The following is a 20,312-nucleotide window of genomic DNA, read 5'->3' as shown; positions in this document are numbered from 1 at the left end:
GGGGAGGGGGGGAGTCGTAAATACTTTCGGCGTCGCTCTAAAAAACGTTGGGTTTTAAACCTGCACTCCAATACTGAAGATGCATGAGCAAAAGTACACGACTTATCAATACAAGATAAAACAGAACACAGATCAACATGGTCAAAAATACACTTATCAGACACACAAACTCCCGAAATAAATGACGACAAATATGTAGAAACTTGCATTGTTTGCGAAACTTGCAGAAACCATGATCAAAATGCTTGCAGATCACATTTTCCTTTCTGCTTATTTTTAAATTTGTTTCCCTTTTATCCATCACTTTCGTAAGTTTTTCCAAAAATAATAATAATGTCATCGTCTGGTAATGACTTCTCCATAACCTTGTTAATCCTTTTGTTTAGTTCATTATCACCTGATAATTTATGTGAAAAACTGGAAGTCACTGGACTACTCACGAACTCAAGGGCGTCATCAGTAGTCATACTACATGTAGGTTTTTGTATGCTCTCATGGGATACTCTGCAATTAATGCTGGATTTGCTGAACTCTAATAATTTATCCCCTAGTGTAGTAATAATTGCTACGCTGTTTTTTAAGTCCTCTTGTATTTTAGTGATTTTCGATTTAAGGGTCACTTGATTGTTTTCTAGATTGTAGAGTTCATCTTCCATAAGGAGGCGGTGGGAATTATGGGAGTTGATATTTTCACTTAATTTTTTAATTTCACTATCGCGTTCATGGAGTAAATCGTTACCAACTTTTTGGTCATTGAGAAAAATGTCAACCTGTTTTTTCAAATCTTCTATGGCTACTTCATGCTCTGAATTCTTCTCTAACTGGGAATTGTATTTAGCTCGGAGATCAGCCAGCTGTTTGATATGTTTAACACAGTCAACACAAGGGGGACTTAGGGAGCTTGATTTTTTTAAACTGATTTTGGGGTTGTAGGTTTTGTGGCAGACTTGGGTGTAGAGCGTGGTTTAGAGCCAGGGGGTAGAGAAAGGGGTGTTAAAGGTGGTTCAGGGTCATCATTCAAAGAACGGGGGGACTGGCAGTTTAAACATAGCCACTCACCACATTGTTTTCTCTCCTCAATAGAAATGCCTGCACACTTTGGATGAAACCACTGTTGACACCGACTGCACTGCACTGTTCCACTAGCAGCACGAAGTCTGCACTCTGGCCATGTGAATTTCATGGGCCTTGACATGATAATGAAACAATAAATCCAGTTAATATAGCTCGAAACTGGTCAATGACTTAAATTTAAATTATAATAACTTTCAAAACGGGTTTCAAAAATTTAACCCAGCATAGGTGTTAACAGGTCAACTACCGAAAAGAGACTGAAAATGAAATTGGCAAGTCTCCTTTCGGAGACTTGCCAATTTAAAACATTATGCAATAATAGATTCCACCCTTATCAATCAGTCGTTTTATTTCCCCAAAGCAAACAAGGTGTTAAAATGGAGTAACAACATAACAAGAAAAAAGAAAAAAAGGACATATAAACACACTTCTATCTCACAAAAAAAAGCATTCAATAAACTTTTTTCATGATCTAGAACAGTGATTACCAAATTGGACGAGGTGACCCATAGGAGTCCAATAAAAAATTGACGGGGTCTACGTTGGCGTAAAAAAGAAAAAAATAAAAATAAAAAAAATAGGAGTTCAAGATTCGTAAGCGAGGGTCAACGAAAACATATCTGTTTTGGATACTAAAAATCTAAAACGCTGGCTTGACTGGATAACCTATTAATTTAGGCAGATAGTGTCTTATGAAGTTTAAAAGCTGTTACGTACAAAAGGTAATGTCAGTTTATTGTGTCGACTTACCGACAACACCTAGTTAAGAAAGATTTGAGTGATGAATTGCACCAGTCGCTTCAATTTAAGATTAATGTAGTCAAGAAAATAAGAAGCTCTACGTTGAATACGCCCTTCTTTAAACAATTTTGGCGTTGAAAGGATGAAAACTTTCAACTATTGCCTTTACATAATGAACAATACTCGTTAAAAAGAGGTGCATGTTTAAAACGATTTACTCAAGTTTTTAATCAGTTTTAGAGTTTACAGGAAGAAAAGATTGAGATGTAAACCACAATCTGACAATTTTAAAGCAGACATCGTGGATTTGACAGTTTCGTTAGAAAAATTTAATGACATTGGACTAACTTTACGAAGCAAAAATGGAAGATAGTCTCTGTCCAAGTGTCATTGAATATGAGATTTGATATCTAGATTAAATAAAAAAAAACAAGTTTTTTTTTTAACTGAAAGTAAAGAGCGATGGTCAATCTGAAATGTTTGTAAAAAATTTCTTCCAATGTAACAGACCACCTTCTGAATTACTGCAGCCATGTTGTCCACGACAAGGTACGTGTAGTAGCAAACATGAGGGTCTTTTTCCGTGTTCTGGATAACCGCAACCGTTAACCACAACAGGGTTTTTTAGGAAGCACACACAGTTTTCTCCACCGTTTGATTTATCCCAGCTGTAAAATCATAGACAGAAATATGGCTGGCAGCAAACAAGGTTTTTTTTCCTGATTTATTTACTGCAGCTGTTGCCCACAACCGTCCTCTGTGTGGTAGCAAGTAAGTGTGGTAACAGTGGTAAGTGTGGTAACTGTGGGGTAACAAGGGGGCAGCCCCATTAAAAAAAAGGTGCAATTACAGCTTTTCTTGGAAAATTGAAATTTATGAAGCAAAATACTCATCGCCCTGAACTTTCCCAGTTTTCAAACTTGTCGCAGGTAAAATGCCTTGACGAGGGTATTCAGGCATACGTTCAAAATCAGATTTGAAAATATTCTGAAGATGGAATCATCACTGAGTATCAGAAATGTATCTGGTGAAACATATTCTTATTGACATTTTAGAGGTTGGAGACACAAATTAAATAGCTTTCCTACTCTCTTCTGAAAATTAAATTTGGATTTCTCTTGTCTAACCCTCCTGCTTCCTTTCTCCATTAGTGCCTGAAAGTTTCAGATCTATTTTCCAAGTCATTACGAAAATTGATGGAATTATTTCCAAATATTATAATTGTCAACACTGTCTTATAAGTATCAAAATTTTAAAATCAATGTTCACCTAGAATGCACCTTGGTCTCTCAACTGTTATTTTTAATATTCTGGTGCTAAAAGAATCTTCTAGCGAGAAATCGAAAGAAAGCACTTATGAATTGGTACAAAACTGCTGTTTGCTGCTTGTCAGGGATTGTCTTGTTTAGATCAAAGATGGATTCCCACAATTGATAGTGATAAATCTAATAATCCTTGTTTTTTTTTTACAGAAGGGGATCTTTTGTCAAACTCAAATTGTGGGCAGATTGATCTCTTAGCACATAAATTCAGACAGTAGGCAATATTCAGTAAAGGCTAAGACCAGGCATGCATTTGAAGAGTGATTATGATAAATTCTAAAAAGTAGGCTACCTTAAAGCAGTCATAAACACTAATCTCCTCCTAAATAACAACTAAAGTGAATATACCATTTGATGCCTTTTTTATGCTGATTACAAATATAATAGGTAATCATTTCTATTGGAAATGAATTTTATCCCCCCCCCCCCCTATATATGCCAATTCAGGGTAGGCTATATATTTCTACATTCGGGGGGGGGGGTAAATGGTCAATATCTACGAAATCATATTATTGAGTTAGCCTAGGACAAAAGTGAATACACCATTTGATTCCTTGTTTTATGCTGATTACAAATATAACAAGCATTTCTATCAGAAATGAGTTTCAGCCCCCCCCCCTATATAGGCCAATTCAGGGTTAGGTTAGGTTAGGTATAGCCTATATCGGGGGGGGGGGCTAAAATTCATTTCGAATAGAAATTATTATTATATTTGTAATAAGAATAAAAAAAATGCATCAAATTGTGTATTAAATTTAGTAATAAATCAATAATATGATTTTGTAGATATTTGCCAGCAAATTTTATTTCTGATGTAAATGGGAGGTAAGTTTAAACTTTCCCCCCACCCCCCCAATGTATAAATATATACCCTTAATTGGCAAATATATAGGAGGGGGGGGGGGCTTAAATTCATTTCCAATAGAAATGATTATTATATTTGTAATCAGCATAAAAAAGGCATTGAATGGTAGGCTATATTCACTTTGGTTGTTACTCAATAATATGATTTGGTAAATATTTACCTATTGATTCAGGTTATCATCATCAACCCCTGGAAGGACAAGTAAAGTCTACTGTCTACTTTATTTAGTCTACTCTTACTAGGCCTAGGCTATATTTATAATAGGCCTATGGGCTATAGTTTTAGCAGAGGAGCAGTGAAAACTAATAATTAAAATATATAAATTGATATGTATATTTAGCCATCAGAGGGTAGAAGTAAAGTGAAGAAGTACACCCTTGGGAATAAGACAAGTAAATATTTTGGTGGAAGATCATTTGAAATATCTAGGCCTAACTCCAATCCTTGTTTTTTGAAAGGGCATTAATCTTAGGTCAGCTGGCTTAAACTTTGTGATATAAAATTAAAATCTGAAAAATGTATCAAAAGTACATAGAAGGCCAAGGCAAGTGTTGTGAGCCTCATAATATTGCTAAGTCCTGATTTTCTAAGTCTTGGAAATAGGAAAAGAGTTTTGACAAGAGCCTAAAATCACCTCAGGGCATGGTTTAGTCTCTGAATACAACCCTTAAGGTTGCATTCTCCTAATGCAATTATTTTAAAATATAACATGAGCCCCTCATGTAGAATTTTACCATTTGTGATTCTTAAAAGTTTTTAGTGTTTCCATTCAAGATACCCCCCATATTAACTTTTTCCCAAAATTATAGATAGGGGAGTTTTGTTTGTCTTAGAAATTAGGCCTAGTTGAGTAAGGTGAATAAAACATTCAAGAATGGTTACAGATCCTAAGCTATTTTCTGGAAAGATATTCTTAAGCATCTACCTCCACTCCAAAGGGGCATCCCACGGGGGGGGGGCATCTTCACATACATTGGTAGTATCATTGGCACAGATGGCGGGTGCAGTAAAGATGTTAAAGATAGAATAGCCAAGGCCCAGGTATTTTTTTCATAGTTGAAGAAATTTTGGAAGAATAGGAAGAAAAGACAGTGTTCAAGTATAGTTCTGAAACCTTGACATTCCTAAAAACAGAGAAGGATGTTTTATATATGTTTTCCAGAGAAAATGTCTACAGACTTGTTCTGGATACAATCTGACTGACTGTATTTCAAACAGTAAGCTGCAAAAAAAAATGTGGTTCTATCCTACTTTCTAGGGCTATTTGTAGAGAAAGGTTAAGATGGCTAGAACATATTTTGCAGATGAAGGATGACAGATTGACAAAGATCATCCTGGTCAGCGAAACAAAAAGTAAGTTGTCCCCAAATATGGTAGGAGGTGGTTATAAGGAAAGATCCAAGGGAAATTGGAACTTCTTTGGAGGGGTTAAAGAGGTTTTAGATAGATTGGGATGAAGGAGGAGCAAGCATAGCTGTGTTGACCTCAGGCTGCAGTGAGTTGTTGGTGCGTCAGTGAGTTGTCTGTAGTAGTAGTAGTAGTAGCTTTGCATTCAAATCTGTTTATTTGGCACATTCTTTGATGGCTTTTGTCAAGCAGATACTAAACAGCTATGTTATTTTGTAACTACTGTTGGACACATTCAGCTTCACACTAGGGTAAGAGCAATGGCTCCCAGCATATTAAGCCTACTCTACAGTATTGTTTCTTCTTATCTTTTATCTAACTTTGGAAATTTTAATGTTAGTTATCAGACTTTCAGACTTAGAATAAGACTACCAGCTTTGTTTTCATCATTTGTCAGAACTAAATAAAAGCTCTAAATGCAATTTCCCTTCTTTCTTTACATAGTCTGCCCTATTAAAAGCTTAAATGTTTTAGTCTGGAAAAAGGCTCACTCAGGGAAGTGATCACATTAGGCATTAGACAACTAAATAGCACTGCAGAATTGTGTGAAATTTTGGTTTTCTATTTTAATTTGTAAAGAGAAGGAGAAACTGCATTGATAGAAATGAAGCAGAAGAGGTAAAAACTCAAGTTTATCCTTGAAAGACAGGACCTTAGTGAGATTGCTGAGACTTGTGTATAACTATTAAGTAATGACACGACTGTTATTTGTTTAGTGTAAGTTTCCTTTAGCTAAGTATGGAATTATGGTTTAAAAATAAAATTAAGTTTCTCACCAAACCTTCAACCCCTAAATTCCGACTGCTTTTGAAATATGGAGCTGCACTAACTTTGGAAACTACAGCTTTAATCCAATTTTGCTTCTCTTACACCCTACAGCCTTTCAGTCACACAATTATTTTATTTTTTCCTTTTTTTCTTTCAGTCTGGCTACCAGAAAGATGATGTTTTTGACAGAAGTTTGGTTGCTGTCTCTTCTAAACCAAAGGACATAATAAAGTATCACAAGACATACTTTGTTGATACTGGTAGACAACTTCATAACCTTACTACTCTTGGGTATGTTACACCTGTGAGTATTGGCACAATACCCTCATATATCAATGTACAATATAGTCCTGCCTGTAGTTGGGCTTTGGGTGTGTGTGGGGGGGGGAGTCATATCTGAATTGATCCAAATGCCCCTTCTGCAAAAAAATATGTAACATAAAAGTTTACTTTTTCAGATTTTGACCCCTTTCCAACGTGGAAAATCAACTGGACCCCCCCCCCCTGTATATCGGCTGCAAATGACTGCATTTGCTAATAGGTTTTAAATGTAATTCCAATTTTTTAGGGATCTTAAATCAATCCTAGGGGAATCCCTTCCCAGTTACTAAAATGGTTATAATTTATAAATTCTCAATAAAGTAAATTTATTTATTATAGAAACCTTCTGTACCAAATATAGGGAAAAAACAGTCTTTAAGTCATTGGAAGGTAAAATTTTGGCAAAGCTATTTGTTTATTTTTTGCAAATTAGTAGGTTAATTTCCTGGGATTTTTCAAAATCCAAGCAAATGTAGGAAAAACCAATGATGCTAAAGCCTAATAGTGTGGTATTTAAAACCAAATTCCTCTTTTTCTGGAAACTAATTTTGTTACCGAGATTATTTTCTTCTAATGTGCCTTTGCATGAGCTTGCCTTAGAAACATTCATATGCTGTATAACTTTGAAGTAAGGTCATCACAAGCAAAAAAATGTAGCACTAACAAGAGATATGCTATGACAAGGGTTTATTACCCACTAAGCTGTTATAAGCTATAACAGTCAAAGAGTTTCCAACCTTGAGGGGTCATAGGTTATCAAATACAATACATTTTTTGAGGAATGGATCTAAAATTGTAAAAACTTTCACCACTTGGCAGACACATATAAAATAATTTTTTTGGAGGGTGCAGGGAACATAGAAGAAACATGCAATAGTGTAGAATCTAGCATTTTGGGGAGAGAGCATTGCCCAAGAAGGGCTAATCCCAGGGTAATATTTAACATCAAAGAAACGCTATAAAATCATTTAGTTCAATGTCTATATGCACATATTCTTGAAAACTACCCCAAAAACCATATCAATTTTTGTGAAATTAGTAACTGATAAGTTTCAGTTGGAGCTGAAATTTCTGTAAAAGTTAAAAAGGAGCTAAAAAATGCAAGCAACTATGATAATGCAGTAGTACTAAAATAGAAAGCAGTAGCCAAAATAGAAAGTTTAAGACCAACTTAAGTTGAGTAGGAATTTAAGTTGTATTGAAATTGTCATTTTACTTAAAACTTTATGTCTTTTGATTTGATTGAGACTTTATAAAGTAAGCAGATTTTTGTTTGTTTAAAAGTACCAAGGGAATCAAAATAAAACATTTTTGCTTTCTGAAACAAAAAAATTTTAAGATTTTTCCTTTATGTTTTGAAATTCTGAAGTTTTTTGGGCAGTACCCTATTTTTTATCAATGTTGCCATGTTGAGTTGTGAAAATAAATAAACATATGAATTACTGTAATTAAATTTGACTGCATTTTTTGTTTGTAAAAGTTAACACAGTAACAATTTGTCCATTCCCAAAGACAACTAGACCTTCAAAGGAAAGCTACATCTCCTAAAGCTTTTTTGCGCCATACATTTTCAGCTTGTTTTTTTTGCCCATGTTTTTTATAAATTAGGTACGTACTACTACCAAAAACCGTATATGGATGTCTTTTCGATTAAAAAGTGCATTCTTGATTTTCACTAATTATTTTAGATATGTTTCCTTAGGTTTCTGCTTAACCAATTCAAGCAACCATGTTTAATTTTCACTGTCCTTGGTACATCAAACTTGTTTTTCAATGTTGTAGTTATGAGAGCCTTGTGTAAAATGTGGTCATATCTACTTTTATGTTTAACCCAATGTATTAAATGTAAAAAAAAAGAAAATTCAGTCTGTATTTTTATTAAAGTTAAAAAAGACCTTTTTTTAAACACACTGCTGGATAGCAGTGTCACTGCTATCCAGTGAAAATGGTGGGTAGCGATGTCCGAGATAGTTTCCTGTGCTCCTTTAGATGGCCTAACGAATCTAATAGAGCCTTGTTTTCGGTTATGACTTGTACACATTATATACAGAAAACTACAAGCTTTTTAAAGAAGCATGTTTAAACTTCTTTTGTTGGTTATGGGCGTAAATTGCTCTAGGGAGAATTTTTGTAATTCTTTCAGTAGGAACTTTTACATTACAGAATAGATGATTCGTCAAGAGAATAAAAGGATTTATAGACACATTTCTCAGATGAAAAGAATAAAAAAAACAAGATATGCATTTTGGTGATAATTTTTTAACAAAATCTATGGGATTTTGTTAGTTGCATCAGTTTACAAGGCTTAGGCCCTTAGTAGAAGGAGTTTGTAAAACATATTCTACCAAGAATTTGATTATTGCCTCCATACACTAAGGCGGAAATAGGGTAACCATATTAGGCTCTCCAGTTTTCTCTGACTAAATGACTTTTATGCTCAAGCCTTTTTCTAAACAATCCTTAATCCCCAAATGCACCAGAAAGTAAATTTTTTTCTGCTATCAGGAAAAAACAACAATTTTCTAAGACAAGAAATGAAATTGTGGGACATTTTTTACATATATAGCCTATATGACTATTCAAGGATCTTACACCACCATGTCCTCCAATGCAAACATTAAAACGGATTTTAGTCTCATCAAATTCTGATTTTCATGGCGGCAGGGAGAAATCATGTTTTATTCATTTCTTAGTCCATTGAAAGATACAGATAAGTTTCTAAAATATAAAAAAAAACATTTTTTTTAACTGTTTTTAGTTTTAGGTAGGTCTAATAATCAGTTTTTGTCCTTTGTACCTATCCACTTTTTCTAAGAAATCAAGTTGAAGTAAGGTGATACTTTTGAAATATGATTTTTTATATAAAGCTAGGTGTAACATCATACACTACACTTTCTATATTGCACATTGCTGGGGGAGGGGGGTAGAGAGGTCAGTAATCCAAGAGCCAAAATAGCAGTTAGGCTACTTCCTTTCAACATCCTTCCAAAGACCTTAAAAATTCCAAATAAAAGTGTTGGTTAATAATTTGTTCAGAGGGCACAAATTCCCAATGGACGTTTCCACCAACATAAAAAGATACAATGATCAATATTTTAACATTCGAGTCCACTTATTTTATTTTCTTCGGTTTGGGAGAGCTGGGGGGTTTTTCACTGACTAGAACCTTACTTGGTCTTGGAACCATACTGGCAACACCGACTCTCATCCTTTGCAATGACTTTGGTTAAAATTTTCAATCTAATTTTTAAGTCATGCTGGAATTCAGAAAAATAGCAGGGTGATCCTCTGTAAGCAAGGAAGGAACAAACTTTGCTGGAATACGTCTAATATGGACGTTTTTATTCAAAATCTGTTGGGATAAGTTCTTACTGACTCCAATCTCGTTTGAAATTTTTTCGATTGTGAAGCAATGATCTAAATTAATTTTTTGGAAGATTATTTTAATTATTTCGTTGTCTCCAGACGACAAAGGCTGTCCAGAACGAGCAAGATTGTCAAAACTCATTTCACCACGTTTATAGTGTCCAAATGACGGCAATAAACTTATAGGCCTATACAGTTCATGACATCTTTTTGAAAGTCTGTTTCTGTTTTTTTTTTTTTTTTTTTTTTTTGCTTTTAGCAGAAATCAAAATTTCAAAAACTATTTGTTCCTTTAAATCCGCAATGCCTAACGATTTGTTTTAAACAAGAAGACTTGAGAACAATAACACTACCATCAAACGTTTACCTTCTATGTCTACACTGCTTGGACAACTGATTCGAAAGTCTCTACTTTGGTCCCCATCAGGAGAACTGTCTACTATTCTCTGAAATAGCTCTGGACTTTCAATCAAGTTGTTTCTGGGTCCAACTTTGTATATATGCATGGAATAATAAACAACGTCTCCTTCACAGCAGTAAACAACTAACTGAAACCTGAAACAGTGGAAATTCGAAAATCTGAAGGATTGTCGGCCCCTTGCCAACCCACTAGGAGGCTATTAATGTAACACCATAATTTTGGCTTAAATTTAATTAAGGGCTTAAATTTAAAAATAAATCAAAATTTCAAATATGCGGTTTAATACTTGAGCCTTGCCAATCACTCTGAAATTTCTTTGCTTCGGTTGTGATATTAAATACTTACTGCTAGCTCAATATCACACCTTAACATCAGAGAAAGATTGAAACTCAATGTCAGCAATGCAAGGAAAATAGAGAAGGAAGATGTCTTCCCAGCTGGGGTTTTGATATACTGATCAGTGTTGGGAGAAAAGTCCAGGACTTTTCCTCTTTTTTTTACTTTTCAGTATTTAGACTATTTTGCTTACGCCATCCTACTACTTTAGCTATTTCAGGTCACTATCTAATTAAATTTCATATTTGGGCTTCAACGCAATATGCGCCATACATGTTTTGAGAACTTAGTGTACTTAAAATCCTCAGTTTATGACTATGATGCATAGTGTATAAAGGTGTTAATACCCCATTGACCGTTTCAGTGTGGTCAGCGTTCTATGTCATTCGTAAGGATGATCAGAACTTGGAACCATATTGACCGGAATATAAAAAGACTATCTATTGTTTAGGAAATTAATTAAAGAAATTCTTTTTAGTAAGTATGATTTTTACCTCTGTTTTTTCATTTGTTTGGGCTTTAGCTCTCAAGTATTATCGCAATGCATTAGTATGATCGTTTATTTATAAGGTTTGTGTTGCCAAAGGGGAAATCCTAGCTATTTGGAACCATGTTTTATCGTAGCGGTGTGTGTAATTTACCCTCCCATAAAATAAGTTTTTTCTCTTGGGGTAGTCGTTAAGCTGATGCTTTAATTTTTTCTTTTATTATAAACGTCTCTCTGTCTCTCTCTTGGTGTGAACTTTGTCGAATCAACTTCTAATGTACTTCATATTCTATACCCAAATGTTTTAATTTCAATAATTAAAAATTATTCAATAATTGAAAACCAATCATTTTTCATTACTGTCATTCTTTGGTTTTACTTACTTTTGTGTCTATACATAAGAACATATCGAGTTGAGAGAAGTTCTCAACTGAATTTCAAAAGCGTGATTATTGTGACCTCTAGACAACGCAGCTATAACATTTTTTGTATTTACTAATTTTGCCGTTATTTTATTCTTGCTAGTGGAATAATCATGGCTATGACATCGCCAAAATCTTTGGTTCGAAGCTTTCATTGGTGTCTCCAGTCTGGCTACAAGTGAGGCCGAAATCTGGTTTTGGCTATGAAATCACTGGGACTCATGATGTTGATCAAAGCTGGATTAGGGATGTTAGACAAAACAGTCCTAAACCAAAAAGTAAGTCATTGTATCTGTCATTCAGTATTAGTCCCTGAGTCATCGTTTCTGTCATTCAGTAATAGTCCGTAAGTCATCGTTTCTGTCATTCAGTAATAGTCCGTAAGTCATCGTTTCTGTCATTCAGTATTAGTCCGTAAGTCATCGTTTCTGTCATTCAGTAATAGTCCGTAAGTCATCGTTTCTTTCATTCAGTAATAGTCCGTAAGTCATCGTTTCTGTAATTCATTAATAGTCCGTAAGTCATCGTTTCTGTCATTCAGTAATAGTCCGTAAATCATCGTTTCTGTCATTCAGTAATAGTCCGTAAGTCATCGTTTCTGTCATTCAGTAATAGTCCGTAAGTCATCGTTTCTGCCATTCAGTAATAGTCCGTAAGTCATCGTTTCTGTCATTCAGTAATAGTCCGTAAATCATCGTTTCTGTCATTCAGTAATAGTCCGTACGTCATCGTTTCTGTCATTCATTAATAATCCGTAAGTCATCGTTTCTGTCATTCAGTAATATTCCGTAAGTCATCGTTTCTGTCATTCAGTAATAGTCCGTAAACCATCGTTTCTGTCATTTAGTAATAGTCCCTAAGTTATCGTTTCTGTCATTCAGTAATAGTTCGTAAGTCATCGTTTCTGTCATTCAGTAATAGTCCGTAAGTCATCGTTTCTGTCATTCCGTAAGTCATCGTTTCTGTCATTCAGTAATAGTCCGTAAGTCATCGTTTCTGTCTTTCAGTAATAGTCTGTAAATCATCGTTTCTGTCATTCAGTAATAGTCTGTAAGTCATCATTTCTGCCATTCAGTAATAGTCAGTAAGTCATCGTTTATGTCATTCAGTAATAGTCCGTAAGTCATCGTTTCTGTCATTCAGTAATAGTCCGTAAATCATCGTTTCTGTCATTCAGTAATAGTCTGTAAGTCATCGTTTCTGTCATTCAGTAATAGTCCGTAAGTCATCGTTTCTGTCATTCAGTAATAGTCCGTAAGTCATCGTTTCTGCCATTCAGTAATAGTCCGTGAATCATTGTTTCTGTCATTCAGTAATAGTCCGTAAGTCATCGTTTCTGTCATTCAGTAATAGTCCGTAAATCATCGTTTCTGTCATTCAGTAATAGTCCGTAATTCATCGTTTCTGTCATTCAGTAATGGTCCGTAAGTCATCGTTTCTGTCATTCAGTAATAATCCGTAAGTCATCGTTTCTGTCATTCAGTAATAGTCCGTAAGTCATCGTTTCTGTCATTCAGTAATAGTCCGTAAGTCATCGTTTCTATCATTCAGTAATTGTCCGTAAGTCATCGTTTTTGTCATTCAGTAATAGTCTGTAAGTCATCGTTTCTGTAATTCAGTAATAGTCCGTAAGTCATCGTTTCTGTCATTCAGTAATAGTCCGTAAATAATCGTTTCTGTCATTCAGTAATTGTCCGTAAGTCATCGTTTCTGTCATTCAGTAATAGTCTATCTAAAGTAATAGTCAGTAAAGTGGCTATCTAAAGAGTCCAAAGGCCATGGAAAGGAGAGTAATGATAGAATGTAATTTATTTGAAGCTTGAACGATCTTGAGTTATTTTTTGTGCAGCTACATCAAAAAGGCGAGAGTATGCTGACTACTTCACTTCCTGAACATTAAAAACTTATAAAAGACTTTTTCTCCTTAAGCCAATGTTCCACGTAGTTACAAATTTGGATCTGGATCGACTCTGCCTGAGTTTGCATTGTTACACCACTGGCCCCTGTCTCAAACTAGATAATCAGCGACACTAGAATTTGAACCCCTTCCTGAATTAAATAGGATTACAAGTTCAATGGGCCAACCACTTGGCTAGGACAGCCCTTTTGTCCTATTTTTTATATTGCAGTAAAAATAATGGTAATCAAGTATTTGCAAATGAAAACTTGATATTGTTTTGTTTATTTAAATACTTAAAATAGTAAGCCAATGAGTAATGGAGTAATGATTAATTTGTAACTAAAATACCCTTATTTTGTCTCTGCTTTTCTTCTCTTATCTGTGAATTAAGAAAGTTGACTGAGCACAACAACTAAAAACTTATCCCAGCCCTAATCCGTCTGATGCTACCTTACTGAGTATGAGTAACACTCCTCCTTACCCTTTTGTTGAAAAATTATGCTATGGCCACCTCTACAAGGTGATGAAGGGGGCCACCGCTCTTCGGATGTTATGCATATATTATTTAACTAGGCGTTCTTAAACGTTTCGAGATCATTTGTAAAGATTATTTGCATACCACCAAATTGACTTAGCCGATTCGTGACCTTTTTTGGAATTTTAGCACCCAATAACCGACTGACTCTCGACTAGGGTGAATATAAGGTAATCCGAAAGAAGAATTTAAAATTAGAAGAATAAAGACATGGGCACTTTTAAAAGAAGAATTTAATCCAAGAAGAATTGATAGGAAAAACTAAAACAAAAACTTCTTTTAAACTTTTATTTTTTAACCAGATATATTTTCTGCTCGAATTTTCCATTAATTATCTCTTAAATTTTATTACCATGACCTCTAAATGTGTAATATTTCGAATAGGGTAACGAACGAGGGATGCTTTGTGCAGAAGATTTGGGTTTAACACTTTTGCTGATTCTTGGGTACATGGTATTCTCCCTCCTCCTCATATTCTCACCCGCCCCCAAAATCACCGCTAATGCACGCAGAAAGGTCCTGTTATTTGCCCTTTCGTGTAAACCCGTTAGAAGTACAGGAAATCTTTCATGCCCTTGTGTGTCGAGTGGCACAATAGAAGCAGGGAATAGGAAATAACCCGTTATCCTTTTTTTTGTCTCTTAATTCCCCTTGTTTTTAAAGTCAATAACCTTTTCTAATTAAATCATTTTTCCCAAATATAGCAGTGCACAGTGTGACAGTATTCTATGTAGCTATTAACCATGTTATTTTAATCTTTATATAAATTTGACGAGAACACAAATTCGGCCTTTCACTAACACAAATTATGTATAGCTTTGGAGTTTACTATTGTCTCAAGTGACTAATGTTTTATTAATAGGTATATCTATGTTTCTTTTTAGATTATCTCGACTGTTCTCAGTAGAGATGTATTGTTACCACAGAGCAATTTGGTATCGTATCCTCTCTTATGGAGCAGATACTCATCACCGCTGTTCTGGGGTAATTGTTTATTGTTTTTCAGTTGTTCCGCGCGTGTTATTTGATTCCTGGGCAATTGGAGATTACCGAGCACTGTTTTCTGACGATGAAGCAAAAAAACAGCTTGCACTGACTATCAAGAATAGTATTATTGTAAGTAGTTCACGGCCAAAACTAGATGTGGTGCCACATCTTTTTTCAAAGTCAAAGAACGTTATTTTCATTAATGAAATGGTCTTATTTAAAAAACAGATTAAGAGCCATCGAGGAGGCTTTTGCAGGCAGTCACCTGCTGCTTTGAAACCTACTTTGTCAGTGTAGGCCATAGTTTTTTTTTTAACACCTGCAAACAAAGGATATTATTAAAGAATATAATTATTAACGCAAATTATTAATATTATTATTTACTATAATAATATTAATTAGTTAGAATGCTATTTAAGAATATACTTATTGTTTTTAATGGCTGACAATGGACCCCCCCCCCCCCCATAAAACAAAACAATTGAGCCTGTACATTAAACTCTTGAAAGTTTTAGAAGCAATAGAAATAAAATTACTAATCTTTCATGACTCATGATGTGTGTTTATAATTCTAAATATACAGAAAAGGGTTATAAATCATGGAACGGGAACATTTTGGCTTTTGGAATTCGAAAGGCATTATTCGATATATTTATAAAAAATTAGATTGTAGCTCATCCCCTTAAACTATAAAAACTCTGTCAATTGGTCCAATTCATTTTTTCCCATCCGTTATCTTATCCGGTCCAGTGTATCATCTTTTTTTATTCTAAAGACATATGAAAGTTTCTGTTCTTCCCTAAATGTGCTATATCCCCTTTTCTTGCTCACAAAAATATCCAGGAAACGGAATTTTTATTGTCAAATGTTTGCTCCCTGCATTTTGAACGTCTGAATAAACCTTGCATGATGAAACAACTGGTCATTAGCGCTTAATATACCAATACCAATATACCAATCCTTCCTCGTCAACATTGTTTACCAAGTTGGGGCCTTCTAAAGACCTTTTTTTGTCACTTCTGAATTAACCGTTCTGTAAGGTTGTTTGAAATGCAGTTTTGTTTGGGGATATATTCAAATTATAAAATATAAAAAGAAAAAATAAATAAAAGAATCACCGCGAGTAACGAAGTGCACCAAGTGGGGAAATGTCGGAGCCCGGGTTTTGTTTTGGAAAGAACACACTACAGTCCAAAATGTGAAAATTAAAAGAGCTTCATTGTTCTTGTTTTTCTCGCTTTTTATCATAACTCGAATTTTTTCTTCATTCTATATTTTGACAAACAACAAATGGAGAATACAAAAGAAAAAAAAATAGTTAGTTAAAAGAACTAAAACTAAGATGAATTTGAGCCAGCGGAAAAAAAAAATCAACGAAAAGACAAAGCAAATATTTTGGCAAAGATCTTTGCCAAACTGTCTTCAGCGCTAAAAAAAAGGAAGGCAAAAAGGTATTTGTAAAATAAAACTGGTTCTAGGCGTTTACCCCCCTGGAAATACCTTCCCCCCCTGCAGAAAATAGGGTTTCCCAAATTTTTGAATTTTATTTGATTTGTAATTTTTTTTAGTTTAGCTGAGAAGTGCAAAGGAAAGTGAACAAGAGGAATTTACACACCACAAGTATCTTAGGTATTAAAAAAAAAAAAAAATAGTAATTCAATTTTTGTTGAAAAGACTTCCATATTAAGCTCTGTAATTTTTGTCAGTAGCGGGCGCCAAATTAAAAAAAAAAAGAAGAAGAAAAAAAACAAGAAAAAATAAATGTAGGCGAAAAATTCTACGAGTTAGTTTTTCTTATCTTCCATGTATAAAACTACCGCACATCACCATTAATAAATAAATGAAACCCAAAGCGAATAGAAATTACAATAGATAACCTCGTCAAACTTCAAACGAGCGAAAATTAACAGGAGTAGAGTGCTTTCTCAAGACCAGAACATAACTTGCACTTTATTAAAAGAACAAATAACCATGGATTATCATTGTGATATACAAATACTAATATTTATTCCTTATTTATTAAAGTCATAAAAGCGAAAGTATTTAAATGTATTTTGTTTTCAGTGAAGTGCAAATTATTTTCTGGTCTTGTTCTCAAGACCAGGGGTTGTCAGCCCTACTCATGTTAATTTTCGCTCGTTTTGAGTTTGACTCAGTTATTTATTGTAATTTCTGTTCGTTTTTGGTTTAATTTGTTTATTGATGGTGATTTGTGGTAAGTTTACGCTTGGAAAATTATCTGACTTTATATCTGCTCACTTTTGAATTAATGGAGCTCTTTACTTTTCTTTGACAAACTTGTTTTGTGGGAAAAAAATTTTTAATTAGTTTTTGTTCGTTTTTTATAGACATAGTCTTTTTAATGGAAAAAATTATTTGAATTTATTTCTGCTCTTTATTGAATTAATGGAGCTCTTTACTTTTCTTTGTCAAATTTGTTTTGTGGAAAAAGTTTATAAAATCAATTTCTGTTCGTTTTTCATTTACATAATCTTTTTCATGGAAAAAAGATACTTTATATATTATAGTTTTTTTTTTCTGTAAGACTCCATAGTTTTTTTTACTTTGAAGGTTGTTTATTTCTTCTCATTTTTGGTTTAATGAAGCTCTTCACTTTTCTTTCAATAGTTTGTATTGTGGAAAAAGTTTCTCTTTTTTTTACATATTTTTTTACATATAATTAATTTTTACAGAAAAATCTAACGTGAATGTCGTTAAGACTTTTTTTAGTTTTTTTTTAGGGGGATGTCGTTGAAAGATTCCAGTTCCCCTGTGCTTCATCTGCCATATTGTTTCCTTAAAAAGTGGGTTTCAACCACTCATGAGTCATTAAAACGCATCCAAAGTCGATAATCTCATGAAATGCGATTATCGCATTTCATTAATATACACCTAATGTACATTTAATATATATTTTAATTTATACTTGTATATATACTTTAATATATATTTATTTTTTAATATTCATCTGATTCACGTGTCTCGACACTTAAAAAGGTAATTAATTGTTTTTCCTCATCCACGCCTCCTCCTCATGTCGCAGAAACTTTGGAGTGTGCTCACTAGATTAGAAATTGAGAGTTCTAGTCTTTTTTTAAGTCCAAACGGATTGGAGACCAACCAGCCGCGTGGGGTGGTATTTTCCGAGGGTGATTTTGCGCGGGGGAATATTTTTTGGGGAGGGTAAACGCCGGCCACCTTAAAAACTAATATTTGAAGTCAACTATACAAAAACAAAGAAATATTGAACGTACAACAAAGCCAAACAAAAAAATCATCCGAAAATTAGATTGGCCAATAATTCTTTCCCTAGCGATTACTATATCCTGTCTACAGTCCTGATTAATTTTAACACGGTTAATGGATTTTGTTTCAAAATGAGAAAAAATATTAGTTGAATCTCTTTGTATTAACTTGTCATAAATTGGGCTTGGAAAGATATCCTCATTAACTCTGTGCAAAGTCTGGTCTTGTCGCATGTATTTTTGAATTTTAGCTGCCTCCGTAAAAGATTGTGGTAAATTATTTATTGTGGTAAACGAAGTTGCCTCGTCTAGAAGGATTGAATGATTTGGGTAGCCTATTTAAAATCATGGAGAGCTAAAGCAGAATCAAAATCATAAATTTTGCTTATCGACTTTAGAGGTTTGTTTATTGAAAGCTTGCTTTCTTGTAACCTTTATCTCAACTGTTGATTGGTTCTGCCAATGTGAAATATTCCGCAGGAGCATTTACGCCACTACCAAAAATATGACCAGTTTTGTGTTTTCCAGAAATAAAAAAACGTTCAAGCTTTAGCTCATTATTGAAGGAGATGGAAAGATTAATGTGTCTCTGTAAAATTTTTCTAAGCTTATCGATTAGTCTAGGGATATCATTTAGGGTGGGGTCGTAAATGATCAAATAACTTCTCTGAAAAAAAAGTAAGGTCTTATTCCAAAAAGGATGCTTGATTTCAACCAAAGTTGGAATTTAAGAATTTTTGGATACAATTATTATGAAAATGTGGCTAAAATTTTAATTTTTGCCGTATAATTGCTCCGAGGCGTCACGAACTTTCAGAAGTTACGTGTACCAGAGGGCGTGTACCAAGCGTGGCGACAGTGTTCTAAGCGTGAAGGGCTGTGCCAAGCGTTGTTGCGACTGTGCCCCAAGTGGCGGAAAGTGGGTGACCCGTCGACTTTCCTGCAGCTCCTTGGGCTACGGCCCCAAGCTGTGCAAGTAGTTTGGTCTGAATATTTGGAGGACCCAAGTCTCCTTGGTTTTCCAATTATGCCTCCTCTTGGTATCCAGACATGTACCTCCTGTAAAACGTGGTCATTCATGAATCATTAGCAAGTAAAAATTGGGGGCATTTATAACGTATTAGTAACCTGACCTTTTACCCCCTCAATCTCTTTAATTTCGGAATTTTGTATCTCTTTTGATTTTTCATGTGACCAAGTGATTTTTTTTGAAGCAAGACTGTTTTAAGTCCCCAATCGCAAATATTGGACTAATTGCTGTACAAGGGTTCATAAGACAAAAATTCAGTATGCCATCTACTTTTCACACAATTTCTTCCGATTTCCACATATTATATTTAAGGATTTCTGAGCTTCTTTGCTATTAAATTTAAACAAAAATTATAAGTGAAAGTAAAAATGAGTTGACCTGGAATAGTTTTAACTCAAAAATTAAAATTCAAAACAAGCAGGAATCACCTCGTATGTGTTGGGAGGAGGGCTGCTTCCCGCTCAAACCCAGGCTCTTGATTCTAAAATTTAATCACCGATTCGCTGTTCTGCTGACGCTCTATTGTGCTTTCTGAGAATCACCGGTTGGAAGTTAGCGCAAGGAGTGGCGGTTAGAGTGGATTGGCTGCCTCCCTCCCCCATATACAGGGTAATTTCTCTTAATTTCCGCTTCATTGATATCATGGTAGCTCCTGATATCAATCAGGTCAATTCCTGATATCATATTGGTAGTTCCTGATATCAATCAGGTCAGGATTGATATCATGGTCGTTCGTGATATCAATATTATGTTTTTCCGTATCATTCTGTGGCATTCGATTAGGGAACATTTGGCCTTCTGCGCGTTCTCTACATGTTGAGCTCTCCAGTTCAGTTGATGATCGAAAATGATCTCCTGACGCCTTGCCTTTTTTTAAGTGATTAATTAAAAAAACTTTTTCCACAAAATAAGTTTTTCAAAGAAAAGTAAAGAAGTCCATTAAACAAAAATAAAATCAAATAATCTACCATGCGTGGAACTACCACAAACAAGAATCGATGAATGAATCAAACCCAAAACGAACAGAAATTACAATAGATAACCGAGTCAAACTAAAAACGAGCAGAAATTAACATAAGTTGGGA

At 34.4% G+C, this 20,312-nt stretch overlaps 1 protein-coding gene across 1 annotated transcript in view; it reads left to right on the top strand.

The window, feature by feature from the left end:
* Window positions 1–3,073: 3,073 nt before the first annotated feature.
* LOC148952446 (chitinase domain-containing protein 1-like) overlaps window positions 3,074–20,312 on the top strand; it is a 47,894-nt gene continuing 30,655 nt past the window's right edge. The window contains exons 1-4 of the mRNA XM_089089884.1: window positions 3,074–3,179; window positions 6,335–6,481; window positions 11,634–11,808; window positions 14,972–15,081. Of these exons, the coding sequence (XP_088946010.1) occupies window positions 3,090–3,179; window positions 6,335–6,481; window positions 11,634–11,808; window positions 14,972–15,081 (522 nt within the window). The 5' untranslated portion in view covers window positions 3,074–3,089. The remainder of the gene's footprint in view (window positions 3,180–6,334; window positions 6,482–11,633; window positions 11,809–14,971; window positions 15,082–20,312) is intronic.

The sequence above is a fragment of the Artemia sp. Qi Xiang Cuo genome, chromosome 5 (genome assembly GCF_049724085.1).
Source record: "Artemia sp. Qi Xiang Cuo chromosome 5, ASM4972408v1, whole genome shotgun sequence".
Classification (NCBI taxonomy): domain Eukaryota; kingdom Metazoa; phylum Arthropoda; class Branchiopoda; order Anostraca; family Artemiidae; genus Artemia; species Artemia sp. Qi Xiang Cuo.
This window is presented reverse-complemented; position numbering and strand designations above follow the sequence as displayed.